This window comes from Myotis nattereri, assembly GCF_964212035.1.
Source record: "Myotis nattereri genome assembly, chromosome: 2".
Taxonomy (NCBI): Eukaryota; Metazoa; Chordata; class Mammalia; order Chiroptera; family Vespertilionidae; genus Myotis; species Myotis nattereri.
In genome coordinates, this window is record NC_138076.1 from 25,878,915 (window position 1) to 25,906,288 (window position 27,374).

Below are 27,374 nucleotides of genomic sequence, written 5' to 3' on the forward strand. Positions count from 1 at the left end.
AGTCTTAAAGGATGCATGGGAGTTCATCGGGCGGTTAAAGGGAAAGAGAGAAGCCTGAAAAGAGGAACAGCATGTGCAAAGAAAGGAGACAAAATACCTCACGTCCTTAAGTCGTTGGACACGACTGGAGCAGCGTGTAAGGGAGGAAACCCTGTGCTACAAGAAAATCAGCAGCGCTGTTTCCGTCCCTAAAATCACACAGCACCTGATGCCCACCCTACCAGTACTTCTCTCAAGGGAACCTACTCCATCCTCCTTCCCTTCATTGCAGCTGTCCAAGCCCGAGGGCGACGAGGTGCCAGCCTCCAGGGGTTCTGTGTGTGTCTGCCAAGGAAAATGCCAGAGTATATAACAGCCGGGCTGGAATGAGAAGGTATCATCTTTGCTTAAGGAGGTGGCAGCCTTTGACAGGTACCAATGCCCCTGCAACCTTATTGGCAAAGTTAAGGCCACGAGGAGAGATGGCATCTCCAGGTCTTTGCCCAGGCTTGGGAAGCCTTTCTTAGAACTGAATTTGAAGCCAGCTGTCTGGGTCAGTTTTCTTTTCAGAAGATGTAAGTACCCCATCATAGCAGGCTGACTCTTTTTAGTTATTTCCAATACGGATTCTGTAGTCATGATAACGAGAAAAAAAACGCATCCTCCTATTAACCGTCTATTTACCATGAGCAGATGAGACACAGTACAGAGGTGGAGGTAGGGCTTCCGTGTCTGTGCCTGAAACTAGGAGCACATTAAGACCAAACTAAGGGAAGGAGAGTCATCCATGCTCCTTCAAGAAAGTGAGTAGAAAAAACAGAGAACATAACATTAAAGCTTTGGACATGCTTTTTTAAGTTAAACAATATGACAAATGCACGCGATTCACTTTTACCTGTTAAAACCTGGAACTGTGATAGCAAAACTTAGATCTGAGAAGTTTACATCTGCATTGGGGACATGTGTGGGTTAATTTAATGTGCTTGAACTCAAGATGGGGTTTGAGAAAAGGATGAGGAGCTAAAGTTTGAAGGGAAAAGGAATTAGGAATATCATGAATTGCCCAGATCTTACATTTGTCAGAGAGATCCAAGTCTGTCCCTGGCCTGCTGAGTTTTTCAGCATCCGGCCATACAAGCAAGTATGAGGTTTTACCACTGGCCAGAAAAATACTTGCAAATTCATTAGGCAATAGTTTTCCTTGTGAGGCTAAAAGGAAATGTTCTAAGAGTACTTTTCTGCCTTCTATAAAAATCCAAACTGCCCTCTTACTTTCCAGTCTTTAGTCCAAATTTTCATTTATTCAGAACAACTGGGGGTTAAACTTTGCTTAAGTGTATACTCCCTAAAACTTAATGCTTTGGTTTCAGGATAGTGAGACCAAAAATGTGATGAAATTCAAAGGAAGGGAACAGTGAGAAACAGCTGTTGACCAAATGAGCAAGGGCAGTGATGATATGAAAGCAATAATGATGATATTACCTTGTATTTCAAAAGCATCTTTCTGCAAAAAGGCTCGCAATTTTGTACGGTTATGTATAGTTTATCTTTCCTCCTTGGTGATGGAAAATAATTAGGTTCGTTCTTATTAATGTATATTTCCATAGCTATCCACAAATATTTTGGCTGTTTCTATTTGCTGTGTCTTTAACTGCAATTAATTTCTTCATTGAGCAATATCTGGAAACTAGTGGCCCGGTGCACAAAATTTGTGCAGGGGGGAGGGGTGTCCCTCAGCCCAGCCTGCACCCTCTCTAATCTGGGACATCCCTCGCAATCTTGGACCGCTGGCTCCTAACCACTCACCTGCCTGCCTGCCTGATTGCCCCTAATCACTCTGCCTGCCAGCCTGCTTGCCCCCAACTGCCCCCCCCACCAGCCCTCTCACCCCCAACTGTCCCCCCCTTGCTTGCCTGCTCACCCCCAACTTCCCCCACCGCCGGCCTGATCACTCCCAACTGCCCTCCCCTCCTGGCCTGATCACCCCTAGCCCCATTCCTGGGTCACTGGGGCAACCCAGGATGCCAAGCCTTCCTGCCCGCTCTCCCGCTCTCTGGCCAGGCTTGGCATGGCCCCAGTGACCCAGGAAGCCAAGCCTTTCCGGCCAGCTCCATGGTTCTGGCAGGCGCCTCCATCTTTGTCACGTCAATTGGCATATTCCCTCCTGATTGGCTGTGGGTGCCGCCATCTTTATTGCGAAGTGACAGTTAATTCGCATATTACTCTTTTATTAGATAGGATTGCACTGTCTTTTCACTTTCTTCAAATGCATAGGGTCCTACTTTCTATGTCCTCTTCAACTTGGAGCGGTAACTTTCCTTTCCCTATGTTTGTAGCTTCACATTTTACTTGTCTGAATCCATGTTAGCATGTTCATTTTGCTCTTTTAATCATCACAACTTGCCTGCAAATGCTGTCCTGCAGTTTCATTTATCACCATTGAACTTCATCATCCTGCTATCATGATGTATGTACTCCTCTTTTTTATGGGACTATTTTAATGAATGTCATTCCACTTGTATGGTTGTGTAATTATTTTTAAAACGTCTTGATGGTGGGTGCACATCCGTCAGGTGTTCCTGATTTTTCTCTTCATTCTACATAATGTAACTTACAACCTAGTTCTCCCCCACCACCACCACCACCTTTCTGAACTTTATAGTGCCATTTGCCCAACAGTTTCACTACAAGTTTGTGCGGCTTCCCCAGGAAGCTCGATATATTCTTTCTGGATGTCTCCTGAAGGCCTCCTTCTTTACATAGCAGAACTCTTTCTCTGCAAACTCATTTTACTCTGAAGTGGTTGTGTCTGACATGTGTTAGTTGAAATCAAAGATCTTAGAAGCGAAAGCTCTCTTCCCCCAATTTTTGATCTATCCCTTTGCCTTCAGGAAGACACATGTTCTCACTTACCAGGCAGTGCAACTGAAGCCCCGAGAAGTGACTTGTTTAAGGTCACACCTCTGTGAAGTAAGCAAGCAGAAGCTGGGCTCCACCTCCCCGAGAGAGAGTTGCAGTGGGAGGCTGGAGAAGGCAGTTAGCAAGGGAAGTCTCTGAGTAAGTAAACTAGGTAATTGGTAATGGTGTGGAGAAATTATTGGTACTTGGACTCAAATCCAAACCCCTTAAGGAATGCTAATAAAGACCATTGGAAAGCTAGGTAGTGAGAACTATGGAAGAACGGGACTGTGCTCAAACATAGCCCAGTGGTCTAATGTTCCAGCTACCTAATGCTGCAGAACAAAGCACCCCAAAACTTAGGGGCTTCACACAATATTTTCCTCACAAATCTGCAGTCTGGGTAGAATTCTGCAGGGACAGCTCTACTTCCTCCAAGTTAGCTGGGTTATATAACTCAGAACCTGAGTTAGAATCGTCTAAAGCAGTGGTTCTCAAACTTCCTAATGCCGCAACCCTTTAATATAGTTCCTCATGTTGTGGTGACCCTCAACCATAACATTATTTTCGTTGCTACTTCATCACTGTAATTTTGCTACTGTTATGAATCGTAATGTAAATATCTGATATGCGGGATGTATTTTCATTGTTACAAATTGAACATAATTAAAGCATAGTGATTAATCACAAAAACAATATGTAATTATATATGTGTTTTCGGATGGTCTTAGGCGACTCCTGTGAAAGGGTCGTTCGACCCACAGGTTGAGAACCGCTGGTCTAAAGGCTCCTTGAATTCAGACACCTGGGGGACAGAACAGCCAGGGCTGCTGGGCTCCTCGGACATCGCTCTCTATCTTAGCAAACTGGTGCCCACCCTTCTCAGGTCTGGGCGAAGCCTGAGAATCTGCACTCCTCACGGGTTCCCAATGCTCTTGCTGGTGGGCTGGTACTGCGCTTTAAGAACCAAAGGCTTTTAGTTCTGGAAGTAGTGGCCATAGCTGAAGCCCCGGCAGATGAAGGGACCAAAGGGACCCAAGAGCAGTGGGTGGAGGGACCCAAGAGGTGAAGTGGCCTGATTTTAACAGGCCCCAGTTCCCTGTTCAAACCGCCACCAGAGGTGAGGGGGTTGAGCGGGCGTGGAAGGCAGACACCACCGTGTCTCCTCAGCCGCGGTGGTGAGCGCCCCCTGCCGACCATCACCAGGTGGTGCCACCCGGGACTGCACAGAAGTGCTGCCGGCCGAGGTGGGCGGGGCTAAGCCGGACCAGCCTGCCGCGTCCACGTGAGGTTGGGACACGCCCCAGACGCACATCCTCACCCCGTGGGCGTGGCCACCGGGACGCCGGGCCGTGATTGGCCAGCGCCGCCCGTGCGCGGTGACGTTTGCCCGGGCGGAACGTTTCTAAGAGGAGCGCGGGAACGGAGAAGTGGACGGTCCGGAAGGTCTCGGGAAGACGTAGGAAAGGTTGCTCCGCTGCCAGGTGCTCCTGGGGAAAGCCGGGGTGCTGCCCCACGGGGGTGCTTTCCCAGGGGCTTCCAGTCCTGGCCGCCGGCTGCCTCCCAAGGGCCCAGGTGAGCATCCGAGGGGACCTCTTGGGGTGTGTGTGTGTGTGTGTGTGTGTGTTGGAGGAGGAGGTGACTCTGTGCTCGGAGAGGAGAGGAATGAGGGGAATATGCCCTCAGTTTCCCTGAGGCTCCTGGGGCTTCCTCTCGGCCCCACCACTCCCCTTCCTGAGCCTTTAATCACTGGTCTGATACGGCTGGGCCTTGCGACAGCAGGAAACCAGACCCTGATTCGTTCTCCCAACAATTTGAAGCGCCTGCTATGAGTGAAGCCCCGCCTTAAGCTCAGGGACGACACAGGTCACTGTGTCCTCGGTACTCGGAGGCGCCAGGCACAGAGCGGACGGGTCGTTCATATTCGAACGGAGCACAGCCCCTGCGGAGAGGGCGTCCCCCGGGAGGACAGTAGCGATGGCATGGTGTGCTGGGCGCTCAGCTCCAGGTGTATGTGGGAGCACTTCGGGGAACTGATACCCGATCTCAGGTGTGAAGTGAAGGAAGAGGCAAAGAATGGAAAAGGCAAAGCCAGTGCATTCTCTAGCTACTGCCAGTGAGCCTCGACACGCCCAGTTGTAGATACATAGTTGCCTGTTCTTGCAAATAAATGGAAAACGCTTAGGAGAGTATTGGTTCTTTTCTTCTCAGTAGGTACCGGGGAAGATGACAGAGGAACTGGGTCTCCCGGGACAGGACTCTGATGGCGGCAGTGAGGAGGTGGTCCTAACTCCGGCAGAGCTCATTGAACGGCTGGAGCAGGTGAGCACCCCAAGTAGAATCCCCTTCTCCCATCTTGGCCTTTTTATTTAGTCCAACTGTGCAAATGTCAGGAAAATTAAAATTTAAATCCCAATGAAATATCGCTTCAGACCCATCAGATTGGCAGAAATGAAAAACAATAAACAATATGAAATACTGGGAAGTGCACTTGTATACTGCAGGGAGCATATAAATTGATACCGTCATTTTGGAAAATAATTTGTTATTGTCAAGCTGAAGGCTCACGTATCTTGTGGCCCAATCATTCTACTCCCTGGTATATACCCTAGACCAGTGGTTCTCAACCTTCTGGCCCTTTAAATACAGTTCCTCATGTTGTGACCCAACCATAAAATTATTTTCGTTGCTACTTCATAACTGTAATGTTGCTACTGTTATGAATCATAATGTAAATATCTGATATGCAGGATGGCCTTAGGCGACCCCTGTGAAAGGGTCGTTCGGCCGCCAAAGGGGTCGCAACCCACAGGTTGAGAACTGCTGAACTTGAGAAAACTTTCATGTGTACTCCAGGAGGCATGCACAAACTGTTCATAGCTTTGCTGGCAATAATACTGTAAACACCCCAATATCCTACAATAGAATGAATTGGATAGAACAGTAGAATGGATAAAAAATTTATGGCATATACGCACAATGAGAAAACAAACAACAATAAAGCGAATAAAAGATAGCTCGCGCTACAGCATGGAGAACACCCAGGAACATAACATAGAACAACAAAAAATACATTGCTGAAGAAACGATTAAATTCAAATACTTCAAACGATTGTTGAAGGAAGAGCTTGTCAGTTTGGGTGATGTGGCGCACACTGGTGTGCTGCAGGTGCCTCAGTGAAGTTGACCCTTCACTCCCGGGCAGCCAGAGCCACCAGGCTGGGTGTCATCAGGGCTCCTGGAAGGCAGCCTGAGGATAGTGGCATCTGCCAGCACAGCCTCAGCTTGGCAGTGGGCGAGCATGACTTGTTCCTCTGGCCTGATGCTCTCCTGCAGAGCCCTGAGTGCAGCCAGGGAGTTGGTCCACCACCTGGACAGCTGTTGCAGCTGGACACAGACTGAGGCCGCATAGCCTAAGAAGCACCCTGACAAGGGCCACTGATAAACACAGCTCCAGGAGTACATATGGCAGCGGTTCTCAACCTGTGGGTTGCGACCCTTTCACAGGGTCGCCTAAGACCATCGGAAAACACATATATAATTACATATTGTTTTTGTGATTAATCACTATGCTTTCATTATGTTCAATTTGTAACAATGAAAATACATCCTGCATATCAGATATTTACATTACGATTCATAACAGTAGCAAAATTACAGTTATGAAGTAGCAACAAAAATAATGTTATGGTTGGGGGTCACCACAACATGAGGAACTGTATTAAAGGGTCGCGGCATTAGGAAGGTTGAGAACCACTGATATATGGGGTATTCCTGAATGTCTGTAAAAACTGACGTAAAAGTTATTACCTACAGTGCATAGTTTTTCATTTAATGATTGTATTAGTTTGCTAAGACTGCATGTCAAAGTACCACAGACGGTGGCTTAAAGAACAGAAATTTATTTTCTCAACTGTGGAGGCAAGAAGTCTAAAATCAAGGTGCTGCTGATTGGGAAGTACACACTGTATACTGCAGTGAGCTTATAAATTGATACAGTCAACAGGTTGATTTCTTTTGAGGCCTATCTCCTAGGCTTGTAGATGGTCGTCTTCTCCCTGTGTCTTCACATGGCTTCCCTCTGTGTGTCTGTGTTCAAGTGTACCCCTCTTCAAAGGACTCCAGTCATATTGGATCAGGGTCCACGTAAATGACCTCATTTTAATTTAAAGACCCAGTCTCCAAATACAGTAACATTCTAAGGTACAAGGAGTTACGACTTCGACCTATGAATGAGGGGTAGAAGGAGACACACTTTAGCCCACAACATGAACAGATTATTATTAAAAATTTTGATCAATGCCGAAACCGGTTTGGCTCAGTGGATAGAGCGCCGGCCTGCGGACTGAGAGGTCCCAGGTTCGATTCCGGTCAAGGGCATGTACCTGGGTTGCGGGCATATCCCCAGTGGGGGATGTGCAGAAGGCAGCTGATCGATGTTTCTCTCTCATCGATGTTTCTGGCTCTCTATCTCTCTCCCTTCCTCTCTGTCAAAAATCAATAAAATATATTTAAAAAAAAAAAATTTTTGATCAAGAACAAGATGTAGCCCTAGCCAGTTTGCCTCAGTGGATAGAGCGTTGGCCCGCGGACTGAGAGGTCCTAGGTTCGATTCTGGTCAAGGGCTCCTACCTCAGTTGCAGGCTCAATCCTCAGCCCTATTTAGGGGCGCATGTGGGAGGCAAGCAATCAATGTCTCCCTTTCACATCAGTGTTTCTCTGTCTCTCCCCCTCCCTTCTGCTCTCTCTAAAAATCAATGGAAAAATATTCTCGGGTGAGGATTAAAAAAAAAGAGAGAGAACCAGATGTTGCCATTTTAAATATAGAACCTAATTAGTTTAAAAAAATGACCATGGATTTAAACACAGGTTTCTTACTGAAATTTTGAAAAGATTTTATTTTAAAGTTTTATACTAATATTTTCCCCCTGTTTTATATTTATTATAATTTCATAATGTAAATGAGAAATCTCATCCCCAGATCTAATCCATTTTACCTCAGTGTATGGTACCAGCACTATCATTTTTTTTTTAATGACAACTGTTTTTTTTTATGCCCTGTCATGTAAAGGTTGGAAAGCACTACTAAGAGTTAAAAACAAATGTAGGGAAACTGTACAGAATATTAAACACCAAATTCAGGCTAATGATTACCTCTGAGAAACTTAAAATAATGACAATGTTTGATAATGAAGTTAAATGTACACAGATATTTATTTTACTATTCTTCATGTTCATATGTATTTTATAAGTATTTTGTAACTATTAATATTTAATAAAGTCAGTTAAAAAGAAAAACTTCTTTATAAGTTTTCCATGACAGTTTGCTCTTTCATTCATTATACTTCTTGTCTTTCTGGGTAACTTCTGCAACACTAGTACAGAAGCTTGAGCACCAGAAAAAACTTATGATAGTAGCAATACCCAGTACTTAAGAATGTGTCTTGATGGTGATAATTGGAGAAGCAGAGACTCAATGATGTCAAAGAAATAAATTGAGCCTTATTGGCATGCAATTCTGAGCTGTGCTAAAACTAAAATTTCTGTATCTGAAAGATAAGTAAACATTTCCTCGGTCACCTGTGGGCATTTTCATTTTAATTTTCATAGTAATTTCTGAAATGCCATAAGCATCTGTGCCTGAGTCATAAATTAGGGAGTTAAACTCTTGTTCCAAAGCTTTTAATAGATGAATATCCACTTCTATTGCCATTCTTTATATTCTTGGACATTAGTAAATAACTTAATCTGTGTTTTCTCATCAGTAAGATGAGGTTAACTATATTTTTTTCCTCTCAGATATTATGATGAACAAAAACTATTTTGCAAAGTGCTTTGAGCGTCAGGAATGAAGAGATGTATAGATTTATTAGTGTTACTGCATCTCCCCAAATAGATAGGTGCTAGTGCCCCCTGGTGGAAATTGCAGGTGAAGGGAATGTGTTGATGCTACTTGGTGAAAGGTACTGTTTGAACACCAGGTGGTGTTACTCTCAGCAACAGGTTTTCTGAGAACATTTTTGAAGTGAACAGGGATTTTTTTGTAATGTTGGTTAAATATAAGGTTGCAAACCCAATTTCCTACTAAAAGAAATGGAAAAACTGTTATTAAACAGCTTGCCTTCAACACATTTCCAGTATTTCCAACTGGTAGGCAGTTTTCTTTACCTGAGACAGCTATGATTTTCTTGGGGTATGTACTGACTTACAGGGTTGTTTTGCTTCATTATGAGTAGTGTGTGTGTGTATGTGTTTATAATTTTTTTTTGATGTTGTTTTTTAGGCTTGGATGAATGAAAAGTTTGCCCCTGACCTTCTGGAAAGCAAGCCTGAAATTGTGGAATGTGTCATGGAACAGCTAGACCACATGGTAAGAACTGCTTATCCCAGGGTTATAAAGGAGGAGAATATTAAAAGGGTTTGTCAGTATAGTGAGAGGTCTGATAGCAAATCTGTTCTGTTTGGCCCAGTCTAGTTTGTTTTTTAAGTATTGAATTAGTTATCTACATTTACAAAGCATGAAAGTAGCTGTGAATATCTGAATATCAACTTCCCATGAGAAGTCTAAAAACCTGTCATCACCAGCCCCATGTTTTTATACGAAAACAGCTGACCAAGGCAAGGTAAGGGCCTCCCCCTTTCAGTGAAGTCTCAGTGCCCCATAGTCCCTAACTGCTCACCTTTCTCCTATATCTTACCTGCCTGTTCCCAGTAGACATGTGAGTTTATGACCCTTGTCTTAGATGAGCTTGGCTTAAGTCATTATCAGCCTCAGAGTAGCTTTAAAACATTGATTTTTTATGGTTTCTTAATTGATGTTTTAACTACTTTTTTAAAAAAAATATATTTCTTTATTGATTTCAGAGAGGAAGGGAGAAGGAGAGATTGAGATAGAAACATCAATGATGAGAATCATCGATTGGCTGCCTCCTGCACACCCCCACTGGGGATCAAGCCCGCAACCCAGGCATGTGCCCCTGGCCGGAATCGAACCTGGGACCCTTCAGTCCGCAGGCCAACGCTCTATCCACTGAGCCAAGCCAGCCAGGGCTTAACTACTTTTTAGACTTTAGACCAGCCGTGGGCAAACTACGGCTCGCGGGCCGGATCCGGCCCGTTTGAAATGAATAAAACTAAAAAAAAAAAAAGACTGTACCCTTTTATGTAATGATGTTTACTTTGAATTTATATTAGTTCACACAAACACTCCATCCATGCTTTTGTTCCGGCCCTCCGGTTCTATCTGCTGTATTATCTCCTTTACAATTGGGTTGGAGTTCTTGTAGGCCCTTCTGACCCATCATATTCAGATTCTATTTAACTGTTCTAAAAGTACAGATACACCTAGTTTATATGTGTGTTTTAATATATTTTTATTGAGTTTAGAGGGAGCAAGGGAGAGGATATAGAGATAGAAAATCAGTGAGAGAGAAATATCGATTGACTGCCTCCTGCATGCCCCCCACCTGGGGATCGAGCCCTCACCCTGGGCATGTACCCCAGCCAGGAATCCAGCCATGACCTCTTGATTCATAGGCCAGTGCTCAACCACTGAGCCACACCATCCAGGCCAGGTACACCTAGTTTTATTGCACTTCACATATGTTGAGTTTTTTACAAATTGAAGGCAAGACCCTCCCACCCACCACCAGCAAAAAGATTATGACTCGCTTTATTGTGGTGGCCTGGAACAAAACCCACAATATATCTGAGGTATGTCAATGAGTATTGTTTGAACTTTATGTGATAAGACTGAAGTCATATATTATTTGTGTAATTAAGGAATTAAAAGAAAATAGAACTCTTGGGAGTATTTTGTCCTCCTTTGACCTAAATGTAGTGTTCGAGCTCTCAACATTGCCAATGATGATGGTCCTTGTGGGCTCTGTGTAGATTAAACAAAGAAGGTTCTTAGTCTTTGAATATCATGTTTTTTATAAACTTCATTTTCCCTTTTAATAGGAAGAAAATCTCAGGAGAGCAAAGAAGGGGGACCTGAAGATCAGTATCCATCGAATGGAAATAGAGAGGATCCGTTATGTCCTTAGCAGCTACTTACGGTGTCGGCTCATGAAGGTTTGACTTGGAGATATCTGTAGGCATTAATGCAATGCAGTCTATAATATAAACAGAACATCTTGGGGAAAACTTGGGCTGGGGCCTGGGAGGGTCCAGGCCCTGAAGATGCTGCTGAGGTCCAGTATCAGCGTAGCTAAAGAGTAAGAGGACAAGAGATTGTTCTGGAGCATAGAGGGAACATGTGCTGCACACCCCTGGGAACACATTTTTAGCCAACTTATTGGCTGTGTGAATGGTGTCCCCTGGAGTTACAGCCTGGCAGTGCTGCCTTGACAGTCAACCAGAGCTCTGCAGCCACCTAACTTGTAAAAATGCAGAACATTCCTATTTTGTATGGTATCTGTTTTAACCCTAGAAAGTTCTTCTTTAAGTTTCTTCTCTTTGGCTCTGCTTATCCCCTTAGTTATCACTGAATGAATACATGCTCCTACATAAGAATTCTTTAGACATCTGAAAACAGTTCACGAGTCTCATTGAAACCCTCTCAGTTAAATGTTTCAACCGTTTATTTCCATTTACTCTCCTGGTCTCTTCCCTACAAAGTTCTAGATTGTCAGTATCCTTCTTTAATTATACCACCTGAACTGAATACAATATTTCAGTTGTAGTTTGGTCATGTTTGTGAAATGCAGGATGGTCACTTCCCTTATTTTGGATATTAAAATGGTAATAATACTGCCTGGTATTACATTAGTATGTATGAGACTCCTCACACTGAGCTCACATGCACTCATTGTTAACTTTAACCTTATCTGAAGTTTTTAAGTTATTGTTACCCCATCCTGTCACCATCTGGTATTTGTATGGCTGGATTTTTGACTCCTAAATGTAGGGTTTGATACTTATCCCTCTTAAGCCTAACTTATTAAATTGGGCCATTTCCATGGTCTCTAGATCCTGATCTTGTCACCTAATGTATTACTCTCTCTTAACACTTTATGTCATCGGAAGTTTGATAAGTATGTCATCAAACGTCTTACCTGACTCCTTACATAGGTCTGGGCCAATGATAGGATATTCCACCAGAGACTTTCCCTACCCATTGACATCTCTCCGTTGAATCAGTATTTTTTGTTCAACTGTTTTTGAGTCTCCCACTCTATACTGTCACCCAGCCCCAGGTTTACAGTTTGTTCCCAAAAGTGTCATAAAGACATTATCATGTTTTGAAAATATTGAGACACCCTCAACTACCAGGCCACTCCCTTTTCTGTTGATTTTTGGATAAATCCTCTTGGTGTTAACTACTTTTCTTTGAATTCATAAACCATCTTTTAAATTATCTCTTCTAATATAATGCCACATATCAGGGTTAAGGACACTAATCTGTATGTGTAGACTCCCTACCTTCTGTATTTGGGCAATTTTCAAAAGAACTAATTCTTCTGAGATTAGGAAACTACATAAATTTTTAGTATACTAAGTAGTAGTAGCAATTTACATATAACAGGAGAAAGTTCTTTGTGCACTTAAGCCCCATATAAATGTTAATATAATTTATCCTAGAACATAATTGATCCAAGCCAAATGACTTACAACTCCTTTAAATAAATAACTGCTTGCCTAGCCGACATGGCTTAGTGGTTGAGCGTCAAATTATGAATCAGGAGTGCACAGTTCGATTCCCAGTCAGTGTAGATGCCTGGGTTATGGGCTCGATCCCCAGTGCTAGTTGTGCAGGAGGCAGAAAATCAATGATTCTCTCATCATTGATGTTTCTCTCTCTCTCTCTCTCTCTCTCTCTCTCTCTCTCTCTCTCTCTCTCTCTCCCTCTCCCCCTCTCTCTCCCTCCCTCCCTCCCTCCCTGAAATCAATACAAATATATGTATATATTTTAAAAGAATAAGTAAATAACTGCTCCTTTAGCTTGGGCTTCAGTTCCTCCTTGCCACTGTCATTTCCCTGCTTACATCACTGACTTCAGACAACAGGTCATGGCTTTGACCTTCCAGGTTCATGTCTTTTTGTAGCTTTTAGTTATTTTTTTCCCCTAGTAGTTCTTAGCATTTTTTTCCAAGCCTTACCTCATTGTAGGCTTTATGCTTGCTGTTTACATTTTTATAATTAAGTGTCACTGTTCCATCTACTTCTGTATTCTGTATGCATCTTTCCAGGCTTTGTATATGTTTCATCTCATAGAACACCCTGTACAGTTACATAAGATGTTAAATAATATACCCTTTTCTTCCTCTTAAATATCATTTACAATTGTATTTTCAGATTGTCTTTTACAAAAGCTGTTGGAAGCTACCCATTGTCTTCAGTATCAGAAAAGTGTAAATAAGGATCCCGGAATGCTGGTGAACCTTGGCAAGGGCCAAAGCTATGCACCAATTGTTTAGTTGAGACAATTGTGGCTCAAGCAATTTCCTGACAAAATATTCTCAAAATCTTTACTAATATTTACTGACCTTTAAGATAGTCTGTCTATTACCTGAATTGCCTGCCTGACTGAGGGCAATATGTGTATCCAAAATTGAATAAAGGTTGTTAGGGCCTGGGCACCAGCGAAGTCCTTGCCCTGGCGTTGGACTCTCCACCTGGCCCCCAATTTTCAAATTATTATTTCTTTTTTCTTTTTTAAATATTATTTTTATTGATTTTAGAGAAGGTAGAGGGAGAGGGAGAGAGCGACAGAAACATCAATGATGAGAGAGAATCATTGATCAGCTGCTTCCTGCATATCCCCTACTGGGGATCAAGCCTGCAACCCAGGCATGTGCCCTTGACTGGAATCGAACCTGGGACCCTTCAGTCTGCAGGCCGACGCTCAATCCACTGAGCAAAACCAGCTAGGGCTCAAATTATTATTTCTTATCTCGTCATTTGCCCGCGGCCCTTCTCCAGATCCCGAACTCTAAGCCACACAGGACGTGGCTTCTCACAGAAAGCATCTAATTAGTTTTAGAGCCCTTATGTTTCCTCTGAATTCTTTGAAACCTACCTTCTTACAGTCTAGAATATAGGTCTTATTTTTAAAAACAGTCTTGACAGGAAGATTTGCCATTGTTGAAGTCAATTTTTGTATTAACTTCAACCTATTTCAGAAACTAATGCCTGGCCAGTGTGGCTCAGTGGTTGAGCGTTAACTTCTGAACCAGGAGATCACGATTCATTTCCCATTCAGGGCACATGCCCAGGTTGTGGGCTCGATCCCCAGTGTGGGGCGTGCAGGAGGCAGCCAATCAATGATTCTCTCTCATCATCGATGTTTCTCCCTCTCCCTTCCTCTCTGAAATCAATAAAAATATAGATTTTTTTTAAAAGAAAACTAGTATGTTTGACACTTGAGTTTTGACAGGTGTTTTCATGATGAATTTCATTTATCCCACAGATAGAGAAGTTTTTTCCTCATGTCCTTGAAAAGGAGAAAACACGCCATGAGGAGGAGCCTTCCAGCCTTTCTCCAGAAGAGTTTGCCTTTGCCAAAGAGTGAGTGAGCAGTGAGTGTGGGCACTGCCTTTCTTTCCCTCGCCTGTGAGCATGAGTTTTGGTGGTTGTGTCCACAAAACTGATCTCAGAGCCATTGTCTGTCTGATAGTCCTGGTGGCCCTACCAGTTGGGTTGTCATGGCGATTTTAATTTATGTATTTCAGGTACATGGCGAACATAGAGACCTATCTAAAGAATGTAGCCTTAAAGCATATGCCACCTAATTTACAGAAAGTGGACCTCTTAAGGTCAGGTAAGAACGTTCTCTTTTCAGTCATCCGGAGGGGCCATCATTTACATGCCAAGTATCTTCAGGTGCTTGAGAATAAGATCTTTACTTTTACTCTTTTTCTCTCAAACATGAAAATAAGTATGTAGATAAGCTGGAAAGAAAAGAGAAGAAGGGTCTTGAGTTCAAAACAGAAAATCGTTTAAAGCAGGTATAAGAGTAGCCAGGTGTTCTTCAAGGTTAGGTTGAAATTCTTCTGGCTGCCATTATAGATGTAGACTCGCTCACACATTCAGTCACCTGTTCCTTCAGCGGTCATCCAGTGGTCTAGTGGGCATCTGCACTGTGCTGGCCCTTCGGGGCACTGATGATCCAGGGTCTCTGCTCTCAAAGAGCTGGCAGTGTCTTCCTCACAGATGCCAGACTGCAGGGACTGTCCAGCTTCCAAGGAGGATTTAAACGGGAGGCTAAGGAAACCATCAGTGATTCCTTCTTACCCATAGTAGAGGATCCTAATCTTTTCGTTGTGAAGAGTTTCTCTGATTATGGAAAAGGTGGGGAACGGGACTGAGTGTGGTAGAGAAAGAGGCGCTGGGGGACGTGAAGCATGGCCAACACCTCCACCTCTTGCCCTCTTTTCAGAATCCCCTTAAAATTCTGCTGAGGGGAGGGACTTATGGTAGTAACTCCTAACCTTGGATCAGCTAACCGGAGACCCCTAGCGTATAGGTTAAAGTCCGTATCTGTCTTTCACAGCTCACCATATCTGAGCAGGACCTTGTCAGACAAAATTGCCAAACCAAATCCAACAGTGCTCCAGGGACAGGAATCCACCTTGTTCACAAACTAAGCTTAGTGTGCTGAAGCCACAAGTCCAAGTACAACTGAGCCCTGGCAGTTTATCTCCTACCAACCTGTGCTGGGCCACACTGACCCCTGTGGCAGGTGGAAGAGCTAGGACAGGATGCATGGAGATGTGTTCCCCAGATGTCTTAAGTCAGCTCAGGCTATGATGACAATGTACCACAGACTGGGGGTCTCAAACAGCAGACATTTATTTTCTTACAGATCTGGAGGCCAGAAGTCCATGATCAAGGTGCTGGCAGGGTTGGTTTCCTCCGAGGCCTCAGTCCTTGGCTTGCAGATGGCCACTTTCAGCCTCTTCACATGGCTGCCCCCCGTTGCACCTCCCCCCACCCCCAAGTGTCTCTTCCCCTTCTTATAAGGACACCAGTCAGATTAGATTAGACCCCACCCTAACGGCCTCATTTCAACTTAAATGCCTCTTTAAAGGCCCCATACCAAACACATTTCCATTCTCAAGTACTAGGGGTTAGGGCTTCAGCACATGTATTTGGTGGGGGGCACAGTGCACACCAGGAACAAGCCAAACCCATACCAGATTGTAGAGCTCTGAATTGGTCATTTGGTGAACTTGCCTGAGAGAAACAGAAGGCCCAATCCATGTCCAGTTCAGCTACTTTTGTCTCCACCTTAGAAGAACAGGAATGCAGCAAGGACCACATCCCTAATCATTACCCATTGCTATTGCGACCAGTTGATTAAAGCAGCCATGGGACTACTGATGGGCATGCATCTGAATTCCTGGACCTGGACCTACACTGTTGTCCCAGAGCTTCTACTTGATGTTGGTGGACACCTCCTAAAACACATGTCACTGTCCTGGATTCCTTACAGGGACTAGAGCCAGTCTTGGAATTGGAAGCTGGGGGACAGCCTCTCCTGGTGAAATTGGAGTCTTGCTTTGTTAGCCCAGATGCTGTGAGTCCCCTTCAGGCCTCTGGAGCACTGTAGACCCCGATGGCAGGGTGGGGGAAGGCATGTTGAAATCTAAGCTGAGTTTCCTGGAATTAGTAGATTCCTAGTGGGGTTAACTCACCCTGAAGTTGGAGTCTCTGGCAGGCCCAGAACTCTGGAGCAGTTAGGGCGCCCTCCGTAGACCTCTGGAGCCAGTTATCCTGAACCCCCTCCTGTAAATGAGGGAATCGAGGGCATTGTGGGACCTGAGTTGGGCTCTAAGAACTGAGAGTTATCCAGTAGGTTCTGGATGCTGCCATTGGTGGGGTCTTCAGGTACAAATGGAGCACCAGGAAATGAGCTGTTGAGCAGCCCAGCTTGGGGCATTTGAGATATTGGTTGGTGATTGAAGAGGAGGGATGGCACAGCTTCTTTATCCGAAATCAACCAGTGAGGGACCACTTAGGCTATCATTCAAGGCTATCACTTTATATCCCAGTGTTTCTAAGATAGCAGGACCCCGAATAACATTTCAGTCAATGTCCCTTCATTAAAACATTGATGAAATGCCATAGGAACTTAATTCTTGTTTATATCCATTAGCCTACAGTAAAATTGGTTTTGTTACACATTATTTCACTTAGTCACAGAACCTATCAATGACATTAAGTGAGGACTTTCTGTACTCTCTCCTCCTACTCCTTAATATTAGAAATATTTTCTAACCAGATTTGCACACTCTGTCCCCCCAGGAGGTCATGCATATTTCTGCCGTGGCCTTTGCCATTGCCTACCAGGGTCATGTTCCTCTTTAAATCCTGCTCCTTCCTTTAAAGCGCACATCAACTTCCTCCTCCCCACATCGTTGGGGAAGTGTGCCACTCGTGTGCGGCTCCATCCAATGCTGCTATCACCACCTTGTCCAGAGACCATGTGTCCGCCTGCCTGTGTCCTCCACAAGGCGTAGCAGAATTCCCTGCCCGTCTGAAGTCCTCATCATTTGTTGAATGAATGGTTGCTCTGTGGAACCTGGGTGGGAAGTGTGCTGTTTCCAGAAGTCAGATCTCTCCTCAAACCATCCTCCCCCCAAAATGCTTTTACATCACGGGCCCTTAAGTGCTCGGTACAGTTAGTCCCAGCAATATTGGTTGTTTGCTGAGGATTTTCTGATTGCATTATTGTTTTTTTGGCAGTTCCCAAACCGGATCTAGATTCATATGTGTTTCTGAGAGTGAAAGAAAGACAAGAAAACATCCTGGTAGAACCAGAAACAGATGAGCAGAGGTGAGTGATGTGTGTGATTTTGACAGTGGGGAATATTTCTCCCGATAGACCACCAGCTGAGCTCTGCACATACATTTTTTTCCTTCTTTTTTAGGGACTATGTGATTGACTTGGAGGAAGGCTCGCAGCACTTGATCCGATATAAAACCATTGCACCTCTAGTTGCTTCTGGAGCTGTACAACTAATTTAAAACCAAAAATAAATAAACAAGAATGAAGACATGGAACCTTAGAGAAAATATTTAGAAACCCCACATATCACTCTGTGTCTAAGGACAATAGGCTTTTGTCAGCAGTGCTGTGAGTCACTTGGGCATTGAGAAGGCACTCAGGCAGGGTTCCTAACTTGCACATGCCCTAACTTCCTGCCGGTTTATGTAGAATCAGCAGGTGGGGCCATTGCTCTGTTCAGTCTATACTGGGCAAGTACATGACTGACTCACTTTGTGCACCTTTTACCTTTGGGGCATTTTTTTAAAAAATATTTTTACTGTAGAAATGTGAGGTGTTTTTTTTTCTTTAAATATATTTTTGTTGTTCTCAGAGAGGAAGAGAGAGGGAGAGAGAGATAGAAATATCAATGATGAGAGAGAATCATTGATTGGCTGCCTCCTGCACACCCCAGACTGGGCATCGAGCCCACAACCCGGGCATGTGCCCTGACCAGGAGCTGAACTGTAACCTGGTTTATAGGTCAATGCTCAACCACTGAGCCATGCCAGCCAGGCCTTTTGTGATATTTTTTGAACTAAGGAAAGTGAGGCAAAGGTAATTCATAAAGAGGCATCACTGCCTGTGATATGGGGACTGTAGTTAGCGCTGACCTGGTGGTGGCAGGAGAATTCATTTAACCTTCCTAGTGGAAAGAGTGTAAATAGCTGAAAGAAAACAGCTGTGACTTTCTTCTCTGATTTGTCTCTAAATTGTATAAACCTTTGGAACCTCTAACATTGGACATCAAACCAATTTCTGTCTTGCTTAACTGAGAGTCACAACTAAACCAATAAATCATTAAGTTTCAGTTTTGTGGCAGAAGGAGCCGGGGAACAGTTCTCGGCTTGTAGTCTAACACAGTATGTTCTCCCTGCTGCTGACCTGCAGCCTTCCCGGAACCTCAGGCAGCTTTGCCAAGCCAGCTCCAGGCCATCTGGTCATCCTTGGCCAAGGCGCTGTTAGCAGAATGGCATTAATACCCTGTATTGTGACTGCAGTAGCAGATTTTCTTTTCTAAGCTTTACTTTATCAGGGGAAACAGATGACATTAAATTGAGGCGAATGGAGATTATCACCCTGATGCCTGAAGAAGGGATGTGAACAGTGAATGAATTGTCTTCCCTCGAAACATAAAAAGCAGTCTGCATTCCAGTCTTTTCTTGCTTAATGAAAAGGCAGGCGGTTTTTATTTGCGTGGTATAAGCTGTTAGAGTAATCAATGTAATATTGCTATGATTTCCAAGAGAAATTGCCAAATGAAAGCAGGATGGTTTCATTAATAAAAGCCTTGTAGCCCTGAGCCCAGCTCAGTTGGAGCATCATTCCGTACACCAAAAGATTGTGGGTTTGATTCCTGGTCAAGGAGCATACCTTGCTAGGTTGTGGGTTCGATCCATGGTCAAGGTGCATATGGGAGGCAACCTATCAATGTTTCTCTCTCCTTCCCTCTCTAAAAATCAATGAAAACATATCCTCAAATAAAGCATTTTATATTTTATGTAGTAGCTTATTTTTTTCAGAATGTTTTTACCTTCTCTAGTCATCTTAACAAATGTGTATTGAGCATTTAGTATGACAGGCACGGTTCAAGGCACTGAGTCTCCAACCTAGAATAAGATAGGAACTGTCCCTGCTCACATTATGGTAAATGCCTTACAGAGAATTAGAAAAGGTGCCTCAGGGAGAGTGACTAAATTGGGTGGTCTGAGAGGTTCTCACTGAGTTCAGTGAGTCTCACTGTAATAGGCTGAGATCTGAATCACTAAGAAGGAGCCAGCCACACACTGATCAAAAGGAAGGCCATGCCAGGCAGAGAAGGCAGCTTGGACAAGGCCTTGAAGCAGAAATGGGCTCTGCTTGCAGTCAGTGTGCCTAGAACACAATGTGTGAAATTGTGCAGGATAAAACCGGAGAGGCAGGCTGGGCCCAAATCACTAATGGGTTTGTTAGCAGAAATCCCATTTGGTCCTCCCAGCAGTCCTGCAAGGTAGGCAGGGCTGGTAGAGTGTAATAGGTGGGAAAGCGGGATGTTCAGTGATAAACCTGAGACTAGAACCTAAGGGTCCTTCTTCCTAATCACAAGTATGCACACTCACTCACCATGGCCTCCATGGTGCTAAGCAGCCAGGAGAGGAACATGGACTATTATGCTGTTACTAGAGGCCCAGTACATGACATTCATGCAGGGGACGGCGTGGGGGAAGAAGGGGAGGGGTTCCTCAGCCCAGCCTGTGCCCTCTCGCAGTCTGGGACCCCTCTAGGGATGTCCGGCTTCTGGCTGAGTGGCGCTCCCCCTGTGGGAGCACACTGACCACCAGGGGACAGCTCCTGTGTTGAGTGTCTCCCCCCTGGTGGTCAGTGCACATCATAGCAACCGATTGTTCCACCGTTCGGTTGATTTGCATATTAGCCTTTTATTAGGTAGGATAAGTACTTAGTAAGCTTTAATATACACAGGGCCTGGAGATCTTGTTCAGATGTTAGATTCTAATACAGGAGTTCTGGGGTGGGGCCCAGGGTTCAGAGGACATCCTAGGCTGTGCAGTTGCTGCTGACCCAGGGACCACATTTTGAGTGGCAGGACCCTACATTTTCATGTCTCCAGCTCCTGTCTTATGCATGCCCGGCTCATGGAGGCGTTTAAGGTCTCTTCTGAAGCCACAGAGTCGATTGCTCCATTTCCTAGTCACCTCTTCACAGGAAGACTGGCTTTAAAATAAATGGGAAGTTGAATTTCAAAACCAAGTCGAAAGGGAAATGATGTGGCTTAATGTGACATTCATTGACTTTAACTTCTTAAGTTTGTGGTGTTTTGCTTTATTGTTAAAAACTCATCACAGGAAGCATGATGGAACATTTTCTCCGAATGACTGCATCATACTTTATTATCATGAGCTTGTCACCAGCAAGATGGCTGTTCCTGAGAAGCACTTGCAGGTTCATGTCTGGGTTTTCCCAGCCGCAGCAACCATGCGTCAGCTGTGACCTTCCCACAGGACCCCAGCTGCGTGTGCTGTGTGCTCTGTGCCCCGGTCCCAGCAGGTACCAAGGTCAGCACCATCCTCCTATGCAGTGACCTTCCTCCTGTGATGTACACCAGGTCAACCAGAAAGCTTTTGGAGTGAATTGTTAAGCAAGCACATTATTTTTCAATTCTAAATGTAATTTTTTAAAGTAATTTATCATGGGAGGCTGAACATCCCAAACATTTGGAATTCTTTAAGAATTGATTTTTCCTTGTGTGTGTGTGTGTGTGTATGTGTGTGTGTGTGTGTTGTAAAATACACGTAACATAACAGTTGCCACCTCAACCATTTTTAAATGTACGGGTCAGTGTTATTAAATACATTTACCTCATGCAACCACCACCACCATCCATCTCCATAACTCTTTTCACCTTGTAAATCTTAAACTTTATACCCACTAAACAATAACTCCCCAGACCCCTCTCCCCACAGCCCCTGGACACCACCCTTCTACTTTCTGTCTTTATAATCTTGACTACTCCAAATGCCTTATATAAGTAGAATCATGTCGTATTTCTCTTTTTGTGACTGGTTTATTTCCCCTAGCATAAAGTCCTCAAGGCCCATCCCTGTTGTAACATGCATCAGACTTTTCTTCCTTTTTAAGGCTGAATAATATATCATGGTCTATATGTACCACCTTTTGTGTATCCAGTCATCTGTCAATGGCAGTGTATTGCTTCCACCCTTTGTCTAGTGTGAATAGTGCTGCTATAAACATGGGTATACAAATGTCTTTTCAAACTGTTTTCAATTCTTTTACGTACATGCCCAGAAGTGGGATTGCTAGATCATATGGTAATTCTAGTTTTAATTCTTTTGAGGAACCACCATACTGTTTTTCACAGCAACTATACCATTTTACATTCCCACCACAGTACACATGGGTTCCAGTTTTTCAAATTCCTTGCCTACACTGGTTTTCTATTACTTTTTATAGTAGCCATCCTATTGTGCGTGCAGTGTTATGTCATTGTAGTTTTGATATACATTTCTAATGATTAGTGATGTTGAGCATCTCTTCGCGTGATTATTGGTTATTCCTATATCTTTGAAGAAATGTCTACTCAAGTCCTTTTTTGTTCTTGAGTTTTACGAGTTCTCTGTATATTCTAGGTATTAATCCCATATCGGATAAATGATTTGCAAACATTTTCTCCCATTCTGTGGGTTGCCTTTTTACTCCATGAATAGTATTTTTTTTATGTATAAAATATTTAAAATTTTCATAATGTTTGGTTTGTCAACTTGTTCTTTTGTCACCTGTGTCTTTGGCCAGGGGTGGAGGATGGGTAGCTACTACTGTGCTAAGAGCTGAAACTGACCAAAATTAGCTGCAGTTTACCGTTCAGATCTTCCCTGGAATTTGGGAACCTTCAACAGACTCCAGAGTCCCAAAATAGTTATATCAGACAGATTCTGCCAGTGCACTTGTCTAGGTGGAGAAAGACATTCCTGGTGCTTGCTACTCTACCATCTTCCCACAATCCTCTAAAAACTGATTTAGCGTATCTAATGGAAATAGTCTCATCTTGTAAAAAAAGAAAAATACTTTTTTAAAAAGGAAAATCAGTATTTTTTACTTATTTAACAGACTTCATTTCAAATAACTTAGCTGTTTCCAAAAAAATTGAATATTCCTTCCATGACTGAAAAACAACTATCAAAGATATCCAAAGGAATGTACTGTAAATTCTGAAGACAATAATAATAATGAATAAGGCTTACCAACTATTTATTATGAATCAGACTGTTAGGTAAACTTGTAAATCTTCACAACAACCCTGTGCAAGGAAAAACTAACGGGTTGGAATGAGTAAAAAAGATTACTCGATTATCCTCTCATTGGGATGCTTGATCATGCCTTTGAATAGGCTATTTGACACTTCGATAGAGGTAGAAGTTAATTTATATACAACTGATAATAATGAGAATATTTCCTAACTGGTGCTATGTAAAGGATTCCTGTCCAAGGGAATGCAAGTGATCTTGTCCTGTAGAGAATAATAAAATCAAATCCTCATTTAAACCACTTTTAGCATTTTCCTGGTTCTCTCATTAAAGAGCAAGTTAAATAAAATCTTTGGCACATGTTCATTTTATATCTGCATGAGAGTCAACAGTTCCTACCATATAAGTGTTCACAAATAGATTTTAATCTTTATATATTTATAGCATAGGTAATGTTGGTATCCTTGTTTTATAGATGAGAAGCAGATTACGGTACTGAAGGCCACATAGATACTAGGTAGAGGAGATGGGATGCAAATCCCAGAGTTCATCTCCTTGACTACCTTGTGGTATTTTGCAAGTAAATACCACAGAAGGAAAGAAGACCCAAACATGTTTTGTGCAATGATAGCTTCACTGGAGTACGGTTAAGTCTTTAAAAAAAACAACTCCTAGAGGAAGTAACTACTACCATTCACATTACTTTAGAGCAAGTGGCAATTTTCTTGCAGTATTTTCTGCTTTAAGCAGATCATGTTCTATATACCACAGTGCTTACAAATGCCACCTAACTTGTTAAGACAAAAAAATAAAAATAAATTCTGCACACAATTACTTAAGTCTACCTTCCTGTCCAGTGCTATTAGGTTTTGTGAGAAGAACAAAAGTAAAACTACTTCTGTCCCCAAAGAATTTACAATGAATCCTAAGAAGACGCCCTAAGTGTAAATCTAAAAATAGGCTATTGTTTGGCTCAGGGGGGAAAAAATTGCTTTTTTAGCAGGGCTAAAGTTGAAAGGAAATGATTTTCTTGGGTTGTATATGAATGTTTTAAACCTCTTAAATGGAGTACTCCTTGGGGTCCAAAGTTGTCCAGCTCAAATGTAAATTTTTTAAAACTTCAAATTGCTGTTCCTGTTATCTCTGAACTATAATTTCCTTCAAGTATAATTCTGACCATTTAATTGCCTCTTAAAAATCTCTAGTGCCTACCCATTGCCTACAGAAAAGGAAGTGGGGGGAAGGAGATTAGTATTGAGAATCTGTGTCCTTGGACAATGAGCAACTTGCTCTCTACAGACTGCCTTGTTTAGTCCTCACAACAACCCTGTAAGTTAAGCACTAGTCACACCACTTAGGCCTTTCTCATTTCCTAAATGGTTTCTCATCTCCTTTTTATACTTAGTTTTCGTATTTTATCTTTACTAGAATCCCACCAGAATCTTTGGGGAATTAAGTAATTTCATATTTGTAACATGAGCAAACGAGATAATTTGGGCATAACTGCAATCTAACTTCCAAGATAGATCATGAAAATAACAATTTAAAATGCCATATGCCTTATTGAACTTCATTTGTTAACAAACACAGCATGCATGCTGCGCACTCAGCTATTTGAAGGTTTGGGGCTACCCTCAATCTCCAGACAATTCAAACTGTAGATCTCCTCCTTCATTTGTATAATAGATCATCGACTTTGCCATCTTGTATCTAAAGCTTTCTAGTCTCCAACCAATAACACTACGTGTCTACACTGTAGTCAACTCAATCATGAATAGGCTTCTAACCACAGCATGTCAGCAGCTTAATAAATGAAACAAGAGCGTGTCATCAGTCCATTTCTCTTGTTCCCCCAAGTTTTATTTCTGTATCAAACTTGATCCCAGAGAGCAGTATACCTGGACATATATTAGTTCCTTGCTTTTAGTAAAAACAACAGCCATGTGAATAACATCTCTATGTTTCTTTATGAGGATCCATGTAATAAACTTTTCTCAGAATTTAGTGCAAGTAAAAGTTTAGTCAAACTTCTATGACTCCTCTTATCAGATGAATCCTATTGTTTCCCCTTTTTAGCTCTTACTAGAGAGCTCAGAGCCAATGACTACGCTCACTTTCTCACCCCAGCTTCTTGTAACATTGCCCTGGATCTTTCCTTAAATAATCTCTGATCTCCTGTTTATATCTACAATTTTTACCATTTTATTTTGTCTTAATTTTAAAAAGCTAACCTAAATTTGGGGAATAAGTCAGTAAAGGGTAAATAAGTACATAGTTTTAACGTGGACATATGTAACCTAGAGTTCCCAGTTTTTAAAACATGTTTTAAATTGCTAAAATATATGTCATTGTAAATAGTTTGGAAAGAAAAGAATGAGCCATTTCACAGCATACAAAACTGGCACATAGACAAAACTGGTGATGAAGGCAAGGGTTATAGTGTCTTATCACCCTAGCACTTAAAAAAAAAGATAGTATGCCAAGTATTTCTCCATTTAATCTGGTAAATGAACGTGGAGGGTCAGACATTGTGGTGTGTGCTGCGCACGCATTTAGAGGAAGAAAGCCCCTGACTTGAAGCAGTGTATTGTCTAATGAGGGAGACCAACAAGAACACACATCACAGAATAATATGCTTTTAATAAAAGTAGGAATGGACCTGAGTATTGTGAAAGAACCTAGGAAGGACTCCAAAGACAAATCACAAAAACTTTCCAGTAGGAGTGGTGCCTGAGCCGAGACTTAAAACACTAGAGGAGTTAGCCAGTCCGAGGGAAGAGGGGATGGCTGTCTGGGGCAGTCATACCATGGGTAAAGGTGCAGAAGCTATCAGGCACATACAGCATTCTGGGTACTCAAAGGAGTTGGGCCTGGCAAGAGCATAGGATGAGAGTTAGGGTGTGAGAAGAGAGCCACTTCCTGTCTTTTATACGTCTTTATTTTTTCATACGTTTTTATTGATTTGAGAGAGAGGAAGGGAAAAAGAGAGATAGGAACTGATGACAGAGAAACATCGATAGGCTGCCTCCTGCACACCCCTTACTGGGAATGGAGCCCACAACTTGGGCATGTGCACTGACCAGGAATCTAACCGGTGACCTCTTGGTACATGGGATGACACTCAACCAACTGAGCCACATAGGGCAAACTCTTTTGGTATTTTCACTGTTGACGCTATTATAGATGTCCCCATTTCCCCCTTATATAAGTCTTACAGGGGACTTTTACAATTTAGAAGTTTTAACAGGAGTTTGGTTTACTAAAGAATTTGTATTTTACACTAAAATATTTGGGAGCCTCAGAATGACTTTAAGCTAAGACCTAATATGATCAGATTTACATTTTAGAAATCTGATTTGCATCTAGAAAAATTTCTCTGGTGACTGGAGAATGGAGGCCATACTGGAGTGTTAGAAACCCATGGCTGTGCTGGCAATCCAAGTGAGAAGACATCAGGCCTTGCGTACATAAAGGTGGAGATAACTCGAATGCAAGCACCTCTGTTTCCTGTAATGGTGGACTAGGCAAGTGGGTCAACTTTCATACTGGAGACAATTTAAAAATAGGATGAAATATAAAAAGCGTTTTCCTAAAGACATAAAAGAACTGATGAGCAAGTGAGGAACTACTGCACCAAGATCTAAGAGAAGACAGACCAAGAGGTGATGAATCCAGAATTTGCCCAAGCCAAGTGGTAGCCAAGAGACTGAGCAACATTTCCAACAGCCAAATACATTTTTACCCTAAATCTGGGGTTCACGGCCTGTTCAATTCAAGGGGTCTCTGAACCTAGTTCAGAAAAAAATTACATCTTCCTTTTCACTAGCCTCTAAAGTAGTGGTTCTCAACCTTCCTAATGCCGCGACCCTTTAATATAGTTCCTCATGTTGTAGTGACCCCCAGCCATAAAATTATTTTCGTTGCTACTTCATAACTGTAATTTTGCTACTGTTATGAATTGTAATGTAAATATCTGATATGCAGGATGTATTTTCATTGTTACAAATTGAACATAATTAAAGCATAGTGATTAATCACAAAAACAATATGTAATTATATATGTGTTTTCCAATGGTCTTAGGTGATCCCTATGAAAGGGTCGTTCGACCCCCAAAGGGGTCGCGACCCACAGGTTGAGAACCGCTGCTCTAAATGAAGCTTAGACTTTCCTTTTGTTATGAATCTAGGCCACAAGCCACAGTAATATTAGCAGAACTACTTGTGACTTTCTTTTACCAACAAAAAGGAGATATTTTCATACCACATTTACAGTTGAAACTTTTGCTACTACAAACACTGTTGCATTGAATAGCTTTGTGACTGTGCCATTTAATTGTGTGTAGGGATATCTGTAAGGTAAGTAGGATTGTAGTGGTACCTTCTCTATTGTGCATGCTAATCCTCTATTGGTTATGTACTTTGCAGATACATTCTGCTAGTCTGTGCTGTGCTTTTTGGCTTTTCTTATTGTGTCCTTTATCATGAGAAGTAGTCAATTGAACACATACTCAATTTTCTTTATGGTTTGTGCTTCTTATGTAATTCTTTAGGAACCTTTCCTCATCCCAACAACATCAATATATTTTCCAATATTTTTCTTTGAAAACTTTGAAGTTTTGTTTTTCACCTAAAATTAATTTGGGGATATGGTATAATGTAGGAATATAAATTGTTTCCAATATGGGTGGCCCACTTGTCCCAGTATCATTTATTGAATAGTCCATTCTTTCCCTCATTAGTCTATT

The 27,374-nt window shown here is 42.6% G+C and overlaps 1 protein-coding gene across 1 annotated transcript; it reads left to right on the top strand.

The window, feature by feature from the left end:
- The first annotated feature begins 3,471 nt into the window (after positions 1 to 3,471).
- Positions 3,472 to 19,369, top strand: GINS4 (GINS complex subunit 4). Its single transcript, XM_081084792.1, has 8 exons — positions 3,472 to 4,452; positions 5,089 to 5,199; positions 9,161 to 9,247; positions 10,840 to 10,953; positions 14,291 to 14,388; positions 14,553 to 14,641; positions 17,569 to 17,659; positions 17,754 to 19,369. The coding sequence occupies exons 2-8, from the start codon at positions 5,104 to 5,106 to the stop codon at positions 17,848 to 17,850; spliced, it is 672 nt and encodes a 223-aa protein (XP_080940918.1). The 5' UTR covers positions 3,472 to 4,452; positions 5,089 to 5,103; the 3' UTR covers positions 17,851 to 19,369.
- Positions 19,370 to 27,374: the final 8,005 nt, after the last annotated feature.

What these genes read in the sequence shown, in the direction of transcription:
- GINS4 (XM_081084792.1), top strand. Translation starts at nt 5,104, where the DNA reads ATGACAGAGGAACTGGGTCTCCCGGGACAGGACTCTGATGGCGGCAGT. An exon ending in TGGAACAGCTAGACCACATG is followed by an intron (nt 9,248 to 10,839) that starts GTAAGAACTGCT and finishes CCCTTTTAATAG; the next exon opens with GAAGAAAATCTCAGGAGAGC. An exon ending in AGTGGACCTCTTAAGGTCAG is followed by an intron (nt 14,642 to 17,568) that starts GTAAGAACGTTC and finishes TTTTTTTGGCAG; the next exon opens with TTCCCAAACCGGATCTAGAT.